This window comes from Indicator indicator, chromosome 2 (genome assembly GCF_027791375.1).
Source record: "Indicator indicator isolate 239-I01 chromosome 2, UM_Iind_1.1, whole genome shotgun sequence".
Lineage (NCBI taxonomy): Eukaryota > Metazoa > Chordata > Aves > Piciformes > Indicatoridae > Indicator > Indicator indicator.
In genome coordinates, this window is record NC_072011.1 from 13,347,519 (window position 1) to 13,368,376 (window position 20,858).

At 39.9% G+C, this 20,858-nt stretch overlaps 1 protein-coding gene across 1 annotated transcript in view; it reads right to left on the minus strand.

Moving 5' to 3' along the window:
* Positions 1-20,858, minus strand: part of MAP7 (microtubule associated protein 7) — a 105,053-nt gene that overhangs the window by 76,622 nt on the left and 7,573 nt on the right. Inside the window, exon 2 of the mRNA XM_054393466.1 lies at positions 20,650-20,727. Within this exon, the coding sequence (XP_054249441.1) occupies positions 20,650-20,727 (78 nt within the window). The remainder of the gene's footprint in view (positions 1-20,649; positions 20,728-20,858) is intronic.

The following is a 20,858-nucleotide window of genomic DNA, read 5'->3' on the forward strand; positions in this document are numbered from 1 at the left end:
ATGTATGCATTCAGGCTATTAAGATCTGCAGGATTAAGAGCTACACTTGCATTTTGTACAGCTGAGGGGAAACCTGGTTGTGATTTAACTGAATAAAGTTGCTGGAATGGCCCCTCCAAATCTGCCCTCATAAAACTCCCAGTACTCATCTATGTAAGCACACCTTAAAGCCATGGCACAAAACAATAGTACACATCATCAAATACATTGTATTTTCCTCAGCTAAAACCACACAACTAATCCCTGGCTGTAACAGCATCAAGTTATTTCAAAATAACCTAGTTTCTAAACTACTCATCTGGCAGGCCCAGTAGCAATACTTCTTGTTCAGGACATTCCTAATGGATGTAACACATTCAAACCTTCTACTCCCTGTCCCAGTATCCTCTTAAAGTGCCCTTAGCACGCTGTGCAGTTCAATGCAGTAGTCTACCTGTAGTAGCATTAAGAAATTGAACATAGAGGCATGTTACCAAGCTGAAAAGCTCTCTCAGTAAAGTGAAGAGAGTGGGATGAAAAATCTGACTGGGCCACATCACCAGCTTTTTAAAGACTAAAACTAGCGAGTGTCAACATGCCTAACAGCAACCTGTCAGTGAAGTCCAGAGAAACTCAGCTTTTCAACTGACTGCATGTACAAGATCAGCTCTCACCTCCTACATGCCCTCTTAAGAACTTCCCAGATTTATCCCTAAATTGTATCAAGAAGCAGAAACGCTCAAAGAATACTAAGACATATTTTCATATGTGTATAATCTTGTTAGGACACCACAGTTTAATGTATCATCAATGAACTAGTTATTTATATGCTTGCTCTTTTCCAAGTGCTATTTGCAGGTATTAAAGCAGTAAACTAAGAATGCTAAAGTAGGCTTTGCTATAAGAGTCTTAGAAATATCAAATACTGTGAGCTACCAGCCTCCGCTTTCAGTAAAGAATCTCCCTGACATCTCTCAAAAATGTTTTATATTCTAGTATACATTTTGTCCTTCAACTTGGTAGGAAAGACCTACACTGAGTTACGACAACTAGGGGAGCATAAGGAAGTTTTGAATGCATCTCAAGACACCACACTAAATTTTTATGTCCAAAAACCAGACTTCACCACTCTACAGTTCAGGTCCTTTTTTCAAACGTGCCACTACACTAGTTAAGATTTCTCTGTCACATAATTGCAGCCCCTTGAATGCTGCATTTGGCAACAAAAATGAGTAAAAAGGCAGGTGTAAATGCTTGAGTACTCTTATGGTGAACTGATGCAGAGAACAACTGGGGCACACATCCTCAGAGCAATTGGGCAGTACCCATTGAGGCTATACTTGGGCTGTATTTTTCTTGTCACTGCTGAACACAATCTATTCTGTGAAATGTATGTATTTTATGAAGAGGTAGAAGAAGAGTTAGAATAGGGGTTTGTATTTGCTAAGTTTAAATGCATTTTGGCACAACAGAGATGTTAATCTGAGGAAAGACTGCTGCTTCTGCATCTAGTAGTATCTGTTAGCTGCTGGAATGCACCAGGGTTGAATTTTAGCTACAAAGTGACTTAACTGTAAAAACTGAAAGGTGTGTAAACACTTTAACCCTCCCCTCCTTTTGCCTCCTGTTATGATCAAAAACATGCAGGAAGCAAGCACACTGAAATAGTCTGCCTTTCTTCCATTAATCAACAGCTATATTAAATTATTTCCAGTTATCTGCACAAGAACACCAATGCTTTATCATCATCTCTAGAGACACTATTACAGTTCTATACATAAAAGAACCATCTGTCCAAAAAACATACCAAAAAATGGCACAAAAGCAAGCATGCTTTAGTCTTCCTCCTCACCCCAGCCCTAACCCCCAAAGTGTTCCTGGGTTATCCTTACATACAGCTAAACCAAAAACTTCAGTTTGAATTGTACCTTCAGTTTGGCAGCTCAAGTATTTATGGAATTTGAAGTTAAAGAATTTAGTTTCCTATCTTTCTTCCCTCACAGAAGTTTGGGAACAGATAGTTAGTATTAACTGCCACATTTCCATACAGCCTGGAAGAAGACATGATAAAACACATCAACTAAAACTACCAGACAACTCAATATCCAGAAGGTCCCTGTAGCTGCCTTATTTTTTTTAAAAAAACAAACAAAACAATCAAAACCAAAAAATACAACCCACAGCTTTGAAATAGTTTTCACCTTCAAATTCAGTGATGTATCCCTGTGTCATGACATTGGTTTCAGCACCAGGTAAAAGCCCAAATCCTAGTGTAGGATTTTAACTCACTGTAGCCATCTGCTTCCAGAGGATTATATGGATCTTTTTTTAAAGTGCTAGACATTAAAAATAGCAGAGAGCCATTTCACATGCTTTTTCAGCTATCTTGGGTTGAAAATATCACTTAAGCTTGAAGTCAAAGCTACATGGCCCTGTAAATTTGCTGTGCCTATTGATGTCCTCTGACAACTGAAAAAAATGCTACTGTAGAAGTGCAAGTAGCAGCCACTTACTAACATATCCACATTTATTTTTCATGAATAAAGGAAGTGTGTATAGTCACTAGCTAATTCTCAGCTATCCTAAGACTTCCACAGAATCACAGAATGTTAGGGGTTGTAAGGAATCATCTAGTCCAACTTCCCTGACAGAGCAGGATCACTTAGAGCAGGTCACACAGGAACGAATCCAGGTGGGTTTTGAATGTCTCTAGAGAAGGAGTCTCCACAACCTCTCTGGACAGCCTGTTCCAGTGTTCTGTCACCCACACAGTGAAAAAATTTTTCTTTACATTACTTTTTATTGTATAATTATAATTTTTAAAATGGTATAACTTAACACTGTACTGGGCTTTTTTTGGACAATTTCATGCTGAAGTTTTCAAAATAATACTTATTACTAAATCTGAAAGTCTCACTTTCATCATTTGTATTTGATCAAATAGGTTGTCAATATTTGATCAAACAGGATGGTCTTCTTCACAAGCAGGAATGACACAAGCCAAGTTACACTTCATTGCATGAGCTAAAGTTCTGAAAAGCCAGGTGTGCTGGTTTTATCGGAGCTAAATGTTCTTCATAGCAGTTAGTATGGGGCTATGTTTTGGATTTGTGTGGCAAATGGTGTTGATAATTCAGGGATGACTTAGCTATTTCTGAGTGGTGCTTACACAAAGTCTGTTCCTGTTGCTGACACTCTTCTGTTCCGCACACCACCTCACCAGTGCTGATGCTGGAGGAGCACAAAATGTTGGAAGAGAACAGCTAACCCCAACTGACCATGTGACAACATACTCCGCATATACATGTGAGGGAAGAAGACAGAAGGGGGCACATTCAAAGTGATGTTTATCTTCCCAAGTAACTGTTACACATGATGGAGAGCTGCCATCCTGGAGATGGCTGAACAGCTGCCTGCCAAAGGGAAGTGCTGAATTAATTCCTTGTTTTGCTTTCCTTGTGCACACAGCCTATTAAACTGTCTTTATCTCAGCTCACAAGTTTTCTTACCTCTACTTGTCCTATTCTCTCCCACATCTCACTGAGGGGAAACAAGCAAGTGGATGGTTGGTGCTCAGTTGCTGGTTGTGGTTAAATCACAACATCATGACAAACAGACAAATCTTCACCTTCCGTTGCCCCTATTCAATGCCATCTTTCTGTTAATAGAGATCTGCTTTGAAACTAGGCCAGAGGCTGGGGAAAGACAAGTACTTAGAAGGCGCATACAGAAAGGTGTCTGTGAACGTAAAAGCTACTCCAAGTCTCCTCCCCATGCATTATTTTACATGGCCTTGGCCTCTGCTTTTGCTGTCAATTTACAAATGCTGGTCACTGTACATATGTTTTAAAAACTGTAGCAGCTTTGATTTTGTAACACTGCTTACAAGTACATGACAGCATGACTTCACTTTGTAGTATTTTCTCATTTTAAGTACTGAAGAATATGACACCAGCTGTGTATTTTCCTTTTATGCTAAAATAGTCCCAAAATATAGGAACTTCCTGTTTATTTTGGTAATTTTATCATTATGTCTATTTTTTTTAAATAATCAGTTAAAGCAATTACACCAACATTAAGTTATAGCAGTGTACTGGTTTGCCTTGTTTTCCATGAATTAACTCAATCAAAGCCTTATAATGAAATTCTGCCCCTGTTCATATCCTCCAATTACGTTTTTCTGATTATATTATATGTCCATTTCTACTTTGCAATATTATCTGATAACTGCAAAATTCCATCACTTTGCAACCAATATTAGTTTTTCATATGAATTAAATTTCCATTTTTGTAGCAATACAACAGATCATTCTGTTGGCATCGGAAGTTCCCAATTATGTTTGAAATTAAAGGGAGGTAGATAGCTTCATCCTACTTCCAGTGCTTGATCCCCTCACTATTACTCAACAGCTCAGCATCTCCTTCCTTCTCCTCCCTAAATCCTCCACTTCCAAGAGAAAAATCTTGCAATCTAAGCTCAAGAACAAAAGAAGGGAGAAATTCTTGTAACTGTCAGGAAAGAGTCAAGTGTCCATATACAGTAGTAAGCCATCAGGTAGTGCCAGCAGTACTTTGTTTCCAGGAGCACTACATTTGATTTGTCTCACTTAACTAATACATTCAAAAACCCCAGGATAATTCCCTGTTATAATTTTACAACATGATTTGGAGATTAAAGAACCTTTCACTCAATTCACTTTCAGAACAATTCCAGTATGACAACCACAATTTAAGAAAATGAAAGTTGCAGACATCAAATCAGGCAATTTTACTTGTGCAGCGAGTATGCATGCACATGCAGCCTGTGCTGGGGCTGTGCACTCTGGAATTGGACCACATGATGGGCAAGCACTTATCAGTCACTGCTCTGTGCCAGGGCAGGCATCACAACAGAAGTGAACATCTGGAGGTGCTGACTTGTCAGATTGCAGGACCGATTGCAGGACGTATGTTAGGTTCCACTCTTCCACATTAACTCTACAGCCCGACATGCCAGACACCAATTGTCAAAAAAACCTACATCCAAACAAATAAACCAAACAAACCCCAAAACTTCTGCAGCTGGCACCTGGGATACAGAAGATGAAGAAAAGTCACATCTCTGTACAGAGACTGTGAGCTGTCAACACAATAAGGGGAAATATGAACATGTCAGGTGAAGCATCAAGCTGCTCTTCAATGGATGTAAACTACAGCATAGGAAGTTCCACCTCAACATGACGAAGAACTTCTTTACTGTAAGAGTCACAGAGCACTGGAACAGGCTCCCCAGAGAGATTGTGGAGTCTCCTTCTCTGAAGACTTTCAAGACCCATCTTGATGTGTTCCTGTGTGACCTGCACTAGATTATATGGTCCTGCTCTGGCAGGGGCGTTGGACTTGAAGATCTCCAGAGGTTCCTTCCAACCCTAACATTCTGTGATCCTGTGATGCTGTGAATCTGTGATCAAGCTACTTTCAGGTATGTTAAGTAGCACTTAGAGCAAAGGAAAAAAGCAACTCATTTATTACTCCAGACATAGTTCACAGCAAACAAAAAGACACCCATATGGCATAACCCAAAATTCACAGAGTAAATACAGCAGGCAGTTACCAAAAAGAGGAAACTGGGCATGTTGAATGACAAAATGAGACAGCGAAAAAGTATATTCACAAGGAAGATTTAAAAAATAACTCTTGCTGAGTTCAGTCATCAGAAAATAAACTAAGTGGAGGCAGGAGGGGAAATGCAAAATAATACTAATTTTTATGCTCTGCATGTACAAACTTGAATAACTGAAGAGATTAAGAGTTACAAAAAGCTCTGATAATTCCCCATTCAGAAAATAGCTCCTTATGCATAACTTCTATACCACGGAACATCTTTCTCTAGTTCTATGGCCTAGGGTGGATATAGTAAAGGAAATATTCCAATAACAAAATTGCTGCTTTGCTTGGAAATGAGATGTTGTATTACTGTTTTAGCAACTGCAGTCCCTAATTTATGAAAAGATTTGATCACAAACAGTCCCCTTCCTGTTTTGCATATTATCATCCTCAGTTTCCATCACTCTGGCAAACTTGAAGTTAAAACAAATTAGACTGAATGATGTGAGCAAGCAGATAACTACACTATATATCAAGAATATGGCTACTTACAACCAAGAAGTCAACTTGCATAAGATATTTGTGGGTTTGTAAAACAATTGGCAGTGAATTACTTAGTTATTAACTGCAAACACTGAAGAAAGATAAACCCTTCAATCTGATAATGTGTCCTTAAAAAATTCAAATCAAAATATCAGCGTATGCACAGACTACTCTTTTGCAACTCCTTGCATCCTGCTATGCCCCTTACAATTAATTAAAAAGTGAAAGTACAAAGGAAAAACACTCATGCATCCCATGACTAGAGATAATAGTGCTTTCCATCTACAAATTTTAATTGGAAAGCCATTTAAAAGGATTACTTATGGAAATATGAAGAACAAGGTACTTACCTATTTCATCCATTATATTCAGTACTGCACATTCGTTTGCACTTCAGAGGTCTACTGTGAATCCATAGCATGATCCACACTACCCCATATGAATGACTTCAGTCTCTCATCCTACATTTAAAAAATCTGAGCCAGCAGTTATGCAAACCCGGAGTAGAAAGGAGAAGGTGACACAGAAGGAAAAGGTGTAGCTTCAGAAACTGTCAAAACTGCATACCATCAGAATATCCTTTTGAGGTCAAATCTGACCCACTCTCACAATTTCTGGACCAACACTGATCAAAATGGAGTTTGTCACATCCACAGCATCATGAGATTATATGCAAGGATAGGGAGGGGGGAGAAGTCTGTCGAGCACTTCCCCGTGCTCTGCGTCAATAGATTTGGGCTTAGCCTCTGTTAAGCAGCTCAAGCCACCGGTTATTGGTGCTGGCAGCTGTCTACCACACTGCCCCACTTCCTATTTCAAAGCACACTGCCTGGGAGGAAGGCCTTGGTCAGTCAGCTCCAACCTGCCTCCAAATAAAATGGAGAAATAGGACAGCAGAGCCTCTATGTTTGCCTTGGATAGTCCTTCAATAGTTTCAAATACCCTCCCCATTTTCAAACACCTCAGTGCAGCAATACGAGAAAAAAAAACAACATGCATTTCAAGATAATAAAACTAAACTCGGATGGGACCTTGGTTTTCATGAAGGATTTTTGCACATGTACACAAGCAGGTACAGGTATTGCCAGGATCTGAAGGCACTGGGTACACTTTTCTGCATTTCAACATTTCTTGGACAGCAAGTAATTCTTGACGTGTTTCTATTGGCAGATAACAAATGAGACTTCATCAAGGAAAGTGCAATCATTACTGTCAACACTTCACCCAATATTATGGCAAATCAGCTACTAGCATCTGAACAGCAACTGCTGTAATACATTCCCCATCCTCGAAAAAATGCTAATAGCACATCGAATCCTTATTTCCTGAAATATCTGTGCTACAGCATCACGTTTTCTGTGTCATGTTTTACTTTGCACTGTAAGATATAAAACGCTTCTATGCAATATGTTCAAACAATTCTCTTAAATTCATTATTATAAATTTTGCTACAAAATAATTAAAATTGTATTTGTCTCACCAACAAGAGCATGGTATCGTTAGACTCTCATTTCAATGCCAATAGCTTATAAGCACTCTAGTTCCACAGCAATCATTTGCTAAGCCATAACAACTACTGTACTCTTGTGTGGCACATGGGCACCTCCCACCCACTCTACATGGCAAATCCACATGAGCTTAGAAAAGCACAGAGAAGTCAAAGCTCTGTCCTGATAACACAGCCAAGCCTGGGCTGCAACCTAAAAAGCAGCCTTGTGGCCAGGGAGCCTGTGAGAGTAGGACTGAACATCTGGTCCTGCCAGAGCCTTCCCATATAACCATAGCAATGATACCCCCAGGAGCACTAGCACCTCTTAGCCATCATAGCTTGTTTCTGTATCTTTAGATGAAAAAGTTTCTATTCTCTATTCTTTTTAGTGTTTCATTTATTCAAATTGGCTCTGATGCATTCTCCTTCAATCCCATAATTGGTACAACTGGACCCAAATTTTTGCTGGGGTAAGGCTCTAGAGCTCTGTCAGTGAATCTGTGAGCCTGAAGCAACTAGGTTTTATGGAATGTTAGGGAAGTAGATTGCTAAACACTGTATGGTTTGAATGTAAGCATTAATTACCTTTGATTATGAACACTAAAGATTAATTAATTTCATCATCTTTGTTCAGATGAAGAGCAGGTAACTTACTCTACAAGTGGTCCCCTTGAGGCATAGCAAATAAAGTATGGAAAACAAACAAACAAAACCAGAATCAAGCTCATTCAGAGCATGTCCAAACTTACCCCACTGATGCTGACCATGACACAGAATTAAAAATCTAAGGAGAGAAGAGGTTAAACTAACCCCACCCTACAACGGTTCTAACAGTAGAAAGTAGTGCTTGTGTATTCCGATATATTCACATTGCAGTTCAGATTGCATGGCCTGAGGAGGCAAAAGCTATTCTATCACCAACATATAGGGTGAATTAACTTGCTAATTCACTTTCCAATGCATAGACCATTAAGCACACAATTACATAAAAAAGGAAATGAAAACTAATGCAGTCAAGCATATTAAATTTGTATGGGTTGTTATAATATACAGAGGGTTTTTTTTTTAAATACTGATAAATACATATGCCTTTTTTTTTTAATCCAAACCACATCATTCACCCTTCAATCAGTCACATGCACAGTACTGAGCATATGCCTTCCTTCTCTAGCACTGCCAGACAAAAGCTACTTGCCAAAAATAGCTGCACAGTGTGCTAGAGCTGCTGCAGAATGCCCTAGATACATTTAGGCCATGAAGACTGAGCAGCTCTGCTGCAGGGAAGGGTTAGGCACTAAACCTTCATGATAGGCCAGGGCTGAAAAGAGGGAGGAAAATTAATTTTCATCCTTGACATTAATCCTTAATAAACATTATTTAGCTGAGTTTAAAAGAGAGAGTCATCTGAAAGCTATCTCCATGCAGAGCTGGAATGCATGTATATACACACAACACATATGGGAAAGGCTGTATTAAAATACTTGGTGCAGCATGAAAAGGTCAGGTAAAGAAAAGGTGGTATTTTCAAAAGAAAACAAACCATAGCCATGAAATATTACAGAAAGTTGACTTTACAAGAGCACAGACCCAAACTTTGATAGATGTTTCCCCTATGCAGTTTCTCAATTGTTTCCTAAATGAGGTTTCTTCTTACTCTTCTCTTTCTGCAGAGATTGGGAAAAGCTAACAGCTGATGTTTTTTTCTAGATCAGGTAAAATACATAACATGGAAGAGCTAAACAAGTAAAGATCAGAGGGATCAAAGACTGATCACAGCACAGCATGCCAGACAGACCTCCTTAAATTCCTTGTCACATTTCAGGCTAATTCACAATTTATCTTTCTCCACCATTCCACACTCTGTGATAAAAGGCAGCATCTTGAAACAAAGGAGAAGAGTTACAGCACTGCAGTAACAAACATTCACCACACTTATCCATGATACCGTAGATACCAGAAGGCAATTAATGTGTTAAACGAATTAACAAACTAGTGACATCTTCATAAACTTCAGCCATTTCCATTCAACAGATCTTTGATGCACTGGGACAATGACAACTGTAAATTTCTCATTAAAATACTGTGAAACTCATTTTAATCTCTGCAGTGGAAAGGACAGTTGCCTCTCTTTCTAATGCCATCCTCCAAGTTACCTCTAAGGAAGAAAGCTCAGTCTGAGTGAAGATATCGTTACCTGTATCAACTGACCGAGACAAAATGGATTTCCCCAGATTAGCAGAGGATTGCCCTACACTGGCGGGCAAGGCTTTACCTTTAGCCATGTGAGCAGCAGTAAAACAAGAACAATCTCCACCCTGCATCCCTAGCTGGCTTGACTCAGAGTGGGCCTTGTTAAACTGCCTGTGAACCACCCAGCACTTAAAACATACAAATTATACATACTACCAACTTATTCTTATCACTCCAGACTACATCCATTCTTTCTTCCTTGACATCAGTGCAATGGAGAACAGAAGATATGGAGACTTCTCTTTAACTAGTCCCTCAAGTTAAAGTTCAATCATCAGCCTCACAAGTGTGAGCACTAGCCTACACCATCACAGTCCTTATAAAATGAGTAATATGATAGCTGTACAGTATTCAGTGAGCAAGCCACTGTTACAGCTTGTTGCTTAACTTTCTAGACATGTCTCTAAGAAGGTTCAGTACAGAAAGCACTGAACAAAAAAGAAAATGGAAATTATATGAGTGTCAGCTAAGACTTGGTGCTCCTGTCATTCTGTGTTTCTGACAAGGCTATTGCATGCCTAGGGGATCACATGCAAAAGCCTTAGGCTGGCTCTGTTCTAACCTGTATTCATAATGAGGGAGAGGATTTGGAGTAAAATCTAAGTGCCAGAAATCTAAAGAAACCCTGAAAAATCCAAGGATATACTTCTGATGCCTACCCTAATGAGGAAAACTCCAGCAGGTTGACACTTAATATTGAAACTGCCTAAATTCAGCCAATGTTGTCAAATAGCAGCAAAGAAACATTTGGGGAGGTGGGGGTGTTCATCATCAGTTATATTCCCTTGAATACCTCTGCTTCACTGTGATTTTCATTACATTGACCACTGTCAGGAAATATGATCCTAAACTGAAATATTAAAAGACAAATCCACTGGTGCAACAGTTTTTCAAAGTCTTAACACTGATACATACATACCTTGTAGCTACTATACATAGCTTGGTGTTTAGAAACCTGGTGCCCCCTGCCACTGAGTCTATAATGCTTACATTTGTGAGAACTGTATAATCCTGTGCAATTAACTGCAAATAGAAGTGTCACTCTTTCCTTTGTGTCTATAAATGCCTGCATACTAAATCACCATATCAGTTATGTATCATGCATATACAGATTTATTCATTTCCTCCCCCCCCCCCCCCCCGCCCATTCTTTATGTATCAAAACATAAATGAGTATTTTTCATTTCTTTCTTGTAGGTAACCAGGAGGCAATCACATTTACAGGACTGAAAACTCTCCTTACAAGACGTTTGCTTCCACTGTAGATTCAACATTCTAATGGAATTCTTTTAATACATTAACAGAAAAAAATCTTGAAAATCTGAATGAGTAGTTACCTCCTTTTTGCCCCTGAATCATAGCAGTAATAACACAGTTTAACTTTTTTTTTTCTGTGTAAGTCAATACTCACAGCGGCATGAAAATAAGCAAAAGTCAGGGTTCCTTGTCTGTACTGTTGTCTTTGCTCACCCAGCTCACTGTGTGAGCTCTGTCCTTCCTTTATCCTATTACCTTTAAAAGCATTTATCTTCCATTTCTTAACAAAACAAAACAAAAGCAAAGCTTTGTGAATCTTAGTAGCTTGTGAGAGTTTTTTAAAATGTTTTGGCAGAAGTCTATTTTCCGTGTACCACGCAGCCCTGCATAGGGTGATGTATGTGAACATGAAAGAGAATAATTAACTAGCAGCATTGGTGCTCCAAGAGCAGATCTCTCATGTTGAAAACACTTCCCAAGCTCCACAGAGCACTTACTGAAAACAGCAGTGTGATGGCTTAAAACCAAGAAGAACAATGTAGAGATGCCTTCTGCCCTTTTTGAAAATTTAATCACTTCCACTGCTGTCCTGGAACAAGCTGCGTAAAGCAAAGTATAGCCAGAAGAAGAGAGAAGCAGGGCAATTGGCAGGCAGCTGATGGATACCAGAAGTGCTCTGCAGTTCCCATTCCAGGAAGAGGAACAACACATCTTTCTTTGAGCCCTCATGAGCCACTTGCCAGGAACAAGGCCTGTACATAACCTAGGTAGTCCGAGAAGTTTCAGCAGATGCAGAAGGAAGGCCTCTGTGTCCAGCAATGTGATCCAAATGTGTAAATTTCCACCCCCCCCCATTCCCCCCCCCATAATTACACAGTTTTAGTGATGGAACTTTCTTAGCATAGCATTTTGGCTTCAAACATTTCTACAGTAAAGTTCATATAATTGTACACATTTGGATTTCAGTTAGGCTGGAGAGAAGGCGGCTCCAGGGAGATCTTATAGCAGCCTTCCAGTATCTGAGGGGGCCTACAAGAAAGCCAGGAAGGGACATTTTATCAGGTCTTATAGTGATAGGACGAGAGGAAATGGATTGAATCTTGAAGAAGATAGGCTTACACTAGATATTAGAAAGAAATTCTTTACAGTAAGAATGGTGAGACACTGAAACAAGTTGCCCACGGACATTGTGGATGCCCCCTCCCTGGCGGTGTTCAAGGCCAGGTTGGATGAGGCACTGAGCAGTCTGGTCAAGTGGAGGGTGTCCCTGCCCAAGGTGCGGGGGGGTTGAATGATCTTTAAGGTCCCTTCCAACCCAAACCATTCCATAAATCCATGAATCTATATCCACAGAATCAACATTAAAAGAAAAAACAAACAAAAAACCCACAAACAAACCAACACAGCTATTTAAATTAATAATATTGTTATGAGGCAATTTGAGTCTGAGATTTGCTTCACTCCTACCCACTATGCTAGAGAAAGAGTGAACTTAGGGAGTTATTCCACACATTTATGTAAACAATTACATCTGATACACTCTTCAGTAGAAGGCTGTCAGGAGAGTCCTGTCTTTGACTGTGAGCAAAAATAGGCAAGCTTCAGGTATATGAAGTTAACATTTAGCAGCAGCATCTGTTTTCTTCACCAGTAAGAATGAAAACAGGGGCTGAATCCAGAAGCTTGAAGTGTCATAATCTTCTTTTAGCGTTAAAAAACCAAAAACATTTATTATCATAATTCTGAATTCCCTACAAATGCAGGCAACAGCAGCTAAAGTTGGCTTCACTAGGGTGTTGTTACTGCAAAGACAGAGGAACTTCAGCTAACAGCTCAAAGGAGGCCATTTTCCTCAGGAAACGCACACATATTCCAAAATAATGTTTTAGTGTAGTGTCACAAAATGTAACATGTGTACCTGCCATCCAGTACCCATGGTATTCATGTCCCCTTGTGAAACACTACTAGTTCACTTTTGCTATAAGCACATCTGTATTTGTATGTGACTACACACCTGCATGCCTGCTCTGCGAGAGCTGTCAGAAAATGCACCTTGTCTACTGGTGCACCTTTCCTCCACACTGTTCCCCTTTCTCTTAGTAAACAAAATGCTGTGGAAAGAACAGTCTCTTCTGCATTTAGCTAAGCTGTCTGTCTGGCAACTCTTTGAGGAAACAGCTCTGAACTGAGGAATTTGGTGAACAGATTTAAAAACAGAGCTACACTATCAAACATGGCAATTACTGAGCAGTGAATAAATCCTGAACAATCATGCAGCAGTTAAGCACTTCATTCAGCAGTGAGAGTAGGTAGCCTCATTACTTCCCAAAGTGTTATTTTAGGCAGTTCATAAGCTGCAGCCAAATCCTTGTCTTAAAGCAGTAGCCTCATTAGCACAAGTTAAAGTACTTGCACAGAACAAAAGAAAGAAAACAACAAACAAACAAAAACCCTGTAAAAGCCTCCAAAGCTAGCCAATAACTTCTAGGACCAGTTCACTATTAAATAATGCAGACTTCAGAGACTACACATGAAAGAATTGAGTGTACCACCTAACTTTTTTTGTGATATGATCTCTAAGGCACAGACTGACTGCATCAGTAGTTGCTTACAGCTTTTGTGTTTGAAAGTGCTGACTTCATATATACTGCATGACATTCACAACCCATCAATTTAACACCAGTTTCTCTTGACTCATGATGCAGCAGAGTTGAATCCAGTGCCAGGTCCCCATAGATTTAAGCAGTGCAGCAAATTTATGGTATGGCTGCAAAACTCACTAGACATTTACTGCCAATTTTGTAAGAACAAACCCAAGGAATCTGGACATAGTCCAGCATCATGTCTGTCCAGTTCTCATAAATGCAGCTTTGATCTTTGGGAAACTGAAGCACATGAGAAGTCTGAAGAGCTAGCGGTACAAAAATGCATGCTACTCCGAGTAAACAGTGCAATTTTTCTGGGAAAAACAGGTAAGTAACCATTTCAACAAAGAAACATGAATTATGAAAAGGCAAGATTTCAGGAATAAAAAATACAGTTAAACCAGAATCGGAATAATCCTTTGTAATGTCCATCTTCCCTGTACCAGACACTCTTATTTTCCCATTAAATCCTATGGAGCCCTGCTCTCTGACAAGTAGCAGGCTGAGTACTTCAGGACTGAAGCCTTTTGTTTTTACACACAAGCAATAGCAGGCTGTGCTGGAGCATCACTGCCTGCAGTCCTGCCAGCTTGCCTCAACCCTGACTAAGGGAAGGGGTGATTCAGAGCATTTTACAGCTGCCCTGCTCCAAACTCTCTTTCTACAAGTCACCAAATAATATAACAATTCCCTATTTTCCAAGAAAGGATTTTTTTTTTAACTATTCCAGTGCAAAATTACAAAATTTTTTATACTTTTATTATTTTGAGATATGACTGAATGTGACAGCAGGATGTACAGACCCATCATTAACTCAAAAGATAAACAGATCTGGGATTCAAAGGCTGATGAGAAACTTGCACCTGTTTCTTCAACGCAGCTTTCGGGTTACAGCTTAAATCTCTCCTTGGAAGCTTTCTCTTTCTTTGAAATGGATATGGAATCACAGAATACATCCAGTTGGAAAAGACCTCAAAGATCATCCAGTCCAACCCTCAATCGAGCCCTGAAGGGTCAACACTAAACCACATCCCTAAGCGTCAGGTCCACATGCTGCTTAAATAACCTCCAGGGACGGTGACTCCACCACTGCCCTGGACAGACCATTCCAATATTTAATAACCTTTTCAGTGAAGAAATGTTTCCTAACATCCAGTTTGAATCTCCCCTGGTGCAGCTTCAAACCATTTCCTCTAGGCCTGTCACTACTGTATGGTTACTTCTTTCAAGCAAGAGTTAGACTACTAATTGTTTACTTGCAAAACGCACTTCAGTTCAGTAAGACAGACAGAACAGGGCAATAAGTGCTTTCAGTCCATTACTAAAAGAAAAAGTGCTCTAAGCCTGAAAAAGGAGGTCAGATTCACTACTTTTTCGATTTATTTCACTTCAGAAGAATTACAATAGAAACAAAGTTGGCCCAGCCTTTTTAATGGTTTTTGCACAAGTCTTACCATGCATCTTCTTGCCAAACACCTCCTTTACATTTCCCACACACAGAACATCTTCTTGTGACAGGCTCTGCTCTGTACTATGCATGACTTACAATTACACAGGACAGGATTACAGCCCTGCAAAACACCTGAAGCTCTGAAAAGTGCAAGCCATTCACCTGAAACTATCTTGTGCAATACTCTAAATACTCCAAGGTCAATAAACTGTGGGTTTTTCCAGTTTTCAGTTTCAGCTTCTATTCAGAAAGGCCTTTATTAAAAGACCTTTGGAAGACATTTAGACCTTTAAGATCCAAGAGAAGGAAGCACATGTGAAGTTTAACTTTTCAGTGTTCATAAACTGAATTACTCCAGCCCTTCGACAGGTGGGCTCAAACTGCTACCATAGGACATCATTCTAGTTGTGACAGTAGACTACAATTCAATATTCATCTATTTGTAGAGTTATCTATGGCTGCCAACTGCCTGGCCACTGCCAACTGCCTGGCCACCAACACCTCAGCACACACAGTTTTGGCTCTACTGGCACATTAAAGCTATTGCTCAGCGGATCACAATCAACATGCTACAGAAGCAACCCATGTAAAAAGCCCTACTCTGCAGGCATCAGTGCCTGAGCTGCTCTGACCAAAGCTAGCCCTGCACAGACAGGTCACAGAGTACAGCATGGGGGAAGCAGCAGAGAAGGCCCCACTGCTGATTATCATAAGCCTCTATGCTCCTCACTAAGCAGTGAGTTGTATCCAACACAAATTAATTTCTCATTCAGCACAAAGTTGCAATAAACCTTGAAAGCATGCAGGACACCAATATACTCCTTCTTACTATCCTATTTTATTTTTCCCTCCTTAAAAAGCACAGCATCAAACATAATTCAGCACCACACTACTTTAGAGCAGCACAAAATAAAGGTATTTGGAAGGTGGCTTCAGCATTTTGCATTGCACAGCAGTGTGTTACGAAAAAGGAAAGCCAGATTTCATTGGATTTTCCCAGTTAAAGATCCAAAAGCACAACAGAGAGTGAAAGTTTAAGCATATGCAGACAGTGATTTCACAACATCTTTTAATACCTGCAAGTAGCAAAGTCTTCTCAAAAGATTTACAGGCAAAAAACATTGTTGTCATTTTGTAATTTTTTTTTTTAAATTGTAATATATCTACATCTTTAGATAGACACAGTGACATATAGATATACAGATATATATCACAAACATATATATGATATACTACATAGGAAACATTTTTGGAGTATATAATTGATGCTGTTTTAATTTAATGAGGAGCCAAGCAAAAGGTTAATCAAATAAGTTGTGACAAAGAAAGAGAGAAAACACTGTGCAAAGAATGAGAAGCAGGTCCAGTGTTGCTCAGTCACAAGTAATTAGTCTCACTGGCTGGCAGTTTTTCCAGAGAGTAATATCCAATAATCCCTGCAGCCTGAAATACTTGAGTCAGATGGGAAGACTTTCATTATAATCACTATTGTTTGGATGCCCTGCAAAGCCCAAGTTTCTCCTCCCCAGAGAAGGAAACAGAGATTGTTGCTGTAAAGGTTACCAGACGTGATATTTATCACTGGTTATTTTCTAAGTCACAAGAATTTTCATGTGCAAAGGCAGTCTTTGCAACACGGGTCTCAGAAGGAGTGTTAATCAGTAACTGGGTTTTCCAATAACCAGCCTCAGAAGACAATTGCTTCAAAACTCAAAAAACTGCCAAGCCCCCTTTCTAGTGAAGAACGACTCCATATTTACATTGTTACGTCTTCTCTTGTCTTTATGACTCTTGCACACCCTTCGCCTATCTTGCTGTACCTTCACATTTCTTCAGTCCACCAAAGTGAGCAGATCAGATTGGACAGTCTGTGGCAGAGAATTAGTTGAGAATGAGGAAGAACAAAGGCTTTAAAAATAAATAAATGGCCCCACACAGATGCACGCGTTACAAAAGGTTTTGTAACTGAGAGAAAAATTCAAAATCTTACTTTGAATTACAGCTGTTGGATCCTGCTTACTCCATAGAACATCCCATTTTTTGGTATGCAGTAACTCGCAGTAACTCTACCAACCTACTTTAATTATTCTACAACTTCTTTATAAGAAATATCTTGGCTCTCTTGAAGGACTGACAAAAGAGATATTACTAACATCCCTAAGAAAAGAAGACCTGCTCTGCAGGTTGCTGCCTACATTGTTTCTTTCTACAGCTGTCAGCTTCTCTGGTTTCAAGAGCAGGTGCCCCTTTAAGTGACTCACTGGTTGCAATGCATCAAGCCACTCTCCTAGGAGTCAGGCCAAGGGCAAGCAAGAGTGAACGTTTACAGATGACAGCAACCTCTCACTAACACAGGCCTTCTTCTTAAACCTTTTAGTAATTTACCAGGTCAAGTTTACAAGGCCATATTGTTGTTTCCCCTACTTGAAAACCAATAACAACAAGAAAACAACAAAAGAACCCAACAAACAAAACACCAAACCCAAACCAACAACACAAACCACAACCAAAAGAGGTCAAAGACATCTTGACATATATGCCTCTGCCAGAGAACTGCACTGAAAATTGGTCTGCAGACTTCCATATTTCATCAGCAGATTTTTTTTGGCCTTGATTTATAGCAAAAAAAAAAAAAAAAAAGAAGCTAGAACTTCACTACCTGGGACTAGATTAGTGACAAGAGCTTGCACCTGGCAATTATCTAGATATTTTTTGAAAAAGAATCCCAGGACAAATTTATGAAAACTCCATAATCAAAGCCTGGAACATAAAGAGAAAGACCAGAGAACAGCACTTGCTCAAAATTTAAGCTAAATCTTCACTGAGCATTCATTAAAGGGAACTGCTAGCAGCAGCAAAGCACAATGAACTCCTGTTTACAGCCAGGCAATACCAAGGTCTGTTTGCAGGGTTAGGATGAACATAAATCACTTCTACAAACCCTGGGGGTCAGGAGACTATTCAGAACTACACTGTAATCACGGAGATGTCTCCATTCCTCAGAAGATCAAATCATCATACTGTCAACTTAAATATTTCAGCCTTGGAATGTTGCTCATCATGCAGATGGCACAAACAAGTGAAATCTGTAAGAGCAGTGATTAAACAAAAGTATAACAGAAAAAAGAGGCATCCATTAGCATCACCATGGTGTGAGCATCACAGTCTTCATTGTACCGTTTTCCTCTGCTCTGCATTTGTTATTGACTCCAAAGATTTATGTCGAACATATTGCAGTGAAAAAGCAAAGCTACTTTGCATACAGCCTTCACTGATAACTGAACATCTGAGATGTGGTTTACAGCAGCAATCCAGGCAACTTACAGGACCAATGAGGCTCACAGAAACTCCCTGAACCCAAAGTACTTGACAGCTGTGTTTCTTAAAGTTGAGAATAACTTGGTGAAAAAAGTTCCTGGCACAAAAGTAAATAAATACATTATGGAATATTTCAGAAAAGACAGATTGTAAGTGTGAAAAAACGTCAAAATACTGATAACCCAGGCACAACAACAAACACAAGCTGCTTGGTCTATAGCCTGATTTTATTGCCAATATCTCACTCAGCAGCTGGTTACTGTTGTCCTTTTCTGGTTTACAGATGGCTACTGCCATCTGCCTTTTCTTTACCCCTTTACCCTCTTTGCAGCAATTTTTTTAAACACAAATTTTTTTTCTTCCTTTGCTGTAGGGAATAAAAGAATGAGGTAAACATGTTTCGCATTTTCCAGTGAAAGGGAATGCACACAAAATGTTAAAGTAGTATTGCCTGAAGCTTGTGCAGATTCCATGTCCAAGATGTGGTGCACTTTCCTCAATGAAATAACAGTTACAATAAAGAGGGAATGACAGGCAAGACGGTTCAGCAGTTTGTTTTCCACCATGCTGCCACTGCTGTGCTCAAGTATAAACAAGTGCAAATGCCACTGACGTGACACTTCTATCTTCCAAAACAGCTCAGACACGTTTGATGTCATTCATGGTGTCTTAGTATACTAGCCAAAATTTAGTATTGTAATGTTCATCAGTGCATTAGTCAGCATGCAGGCAATGAAGAAACTGACTTTGAAAAAAAAAAAAACAAAAAACCAAACAAAACCAACACTAGAACTGGCTGCATAAAAGGATGACTTCTCATCTCAAGGGCGGGTAACTGGATAAACCTGCATTTCCAAAACAGCTTTCCAAAAAGCTCTCTGAAGCAGAATTGAGAAACAAGATAGCTTTGTACACCAGCCTGAATCAAGTTCTGTCAGCACTTCTATAATAAACCTTGCCAGTGTAGGAGTTTAAAACAAAGCTGAAAAAGATCTGCAATTCAAGACTGGGAAAACCAACTTCTTCAGCACACTTAAGAGTATGTTTTAGGATGTTACAAGATTTTTAGGTCCAAGACCTTTCACTGAACTTTCAACCAGTCTGACTGTCACTGCCCAGGAATCATCACTATGATCATATTCACAGAATTGTCATTGTTGTAAAGGACCTCAAAGATCACCTAGTTCCAACCCCTCTGCCATGGGCAGGGACACCTCACACTAAACCAGGTTGCTCAGAGCCCCATCCAGCCTGGCCTTAAAAAATTCCAGGGACGGGTCTTCTACCATCTCCCTGGGCAACCTGTTCATGTGGCTCACCATCCTCATGGGAACTTTTTCCTAACATCGAATCTGAATCTACCCACTTCTAGTTTTGCTCCATTCCCCCAAGTCCTGTCACTACCCAACATCCCAAGAAGTCCCTCAACACCTTTCTTTAGGCCCACTTCAGATACTGGAAGGCCACAATAAGGTCTCCTCAGAGCCTTCTCTTCTCCCACTGAACGACCCCAACTCAGTCTGTCTCCATAGGTGAGGTGCTCCAGCCCTCTGATCATCCTGGTGGCACTTCTCTGGACATGTTCCCGCACATATATATCTTTCTTGTAATAGGGACTCCAGAACTGGACACAGTACTCCAGGTGGGGGTCTCACTAGGGTGGAGTAGAGAGGGAGAATCACCTTCCTTGACCTGCTGGCCACGCTTCTCTTGATGCAGCCCAGGATACAATTGGCTTTCCCATCAATTAAATTAAAATTCAGGCATTTGTGCAGAAATGTTGTTTTTGGAAGTGTATAATACTTCTTCACTCCTTTTCCTTACTGTCTCCCAGCACAAAGATAATTCTTCTTAATGCCTTCCATGTCATCCACTACCCTCACATCCTTTAGGAGGCATCTTTGCTCCTAAGGATAGAACACATTTCTAGCACAGCATACCATGCAATAGGATGTGTCTATGGTACTAGGCTGCAGCAGGGCTCTTCTGAAGACAAAAACTACACCCACCGGAGTACTTCCTGGCTGCAACGGTGTGCAGTGGCACCAGCCTCATTTGACAACCCTTCAAGGCCAAACAAACAACAAAAAAAAAATCAGTGGCAGATCACAGAGATCTGTGAGAAGTTGTACCTGGCATGTCAGATTGTGGGAGGACAGCTGTTCCTACATATGCTGCAGATGCAAGAGGAAGACCCAGGAGAAAGTTGACTGTGAAAAAAATAATAATATATAAACAAGTAAAATACAAACAACCTCCACGTAAAGGACTAGGCTAATTGCTAGGCTCGAGTGGAGGTTCAGTCTATAGAGTATTAAACAAGAGAAATAAAGACTGAAGA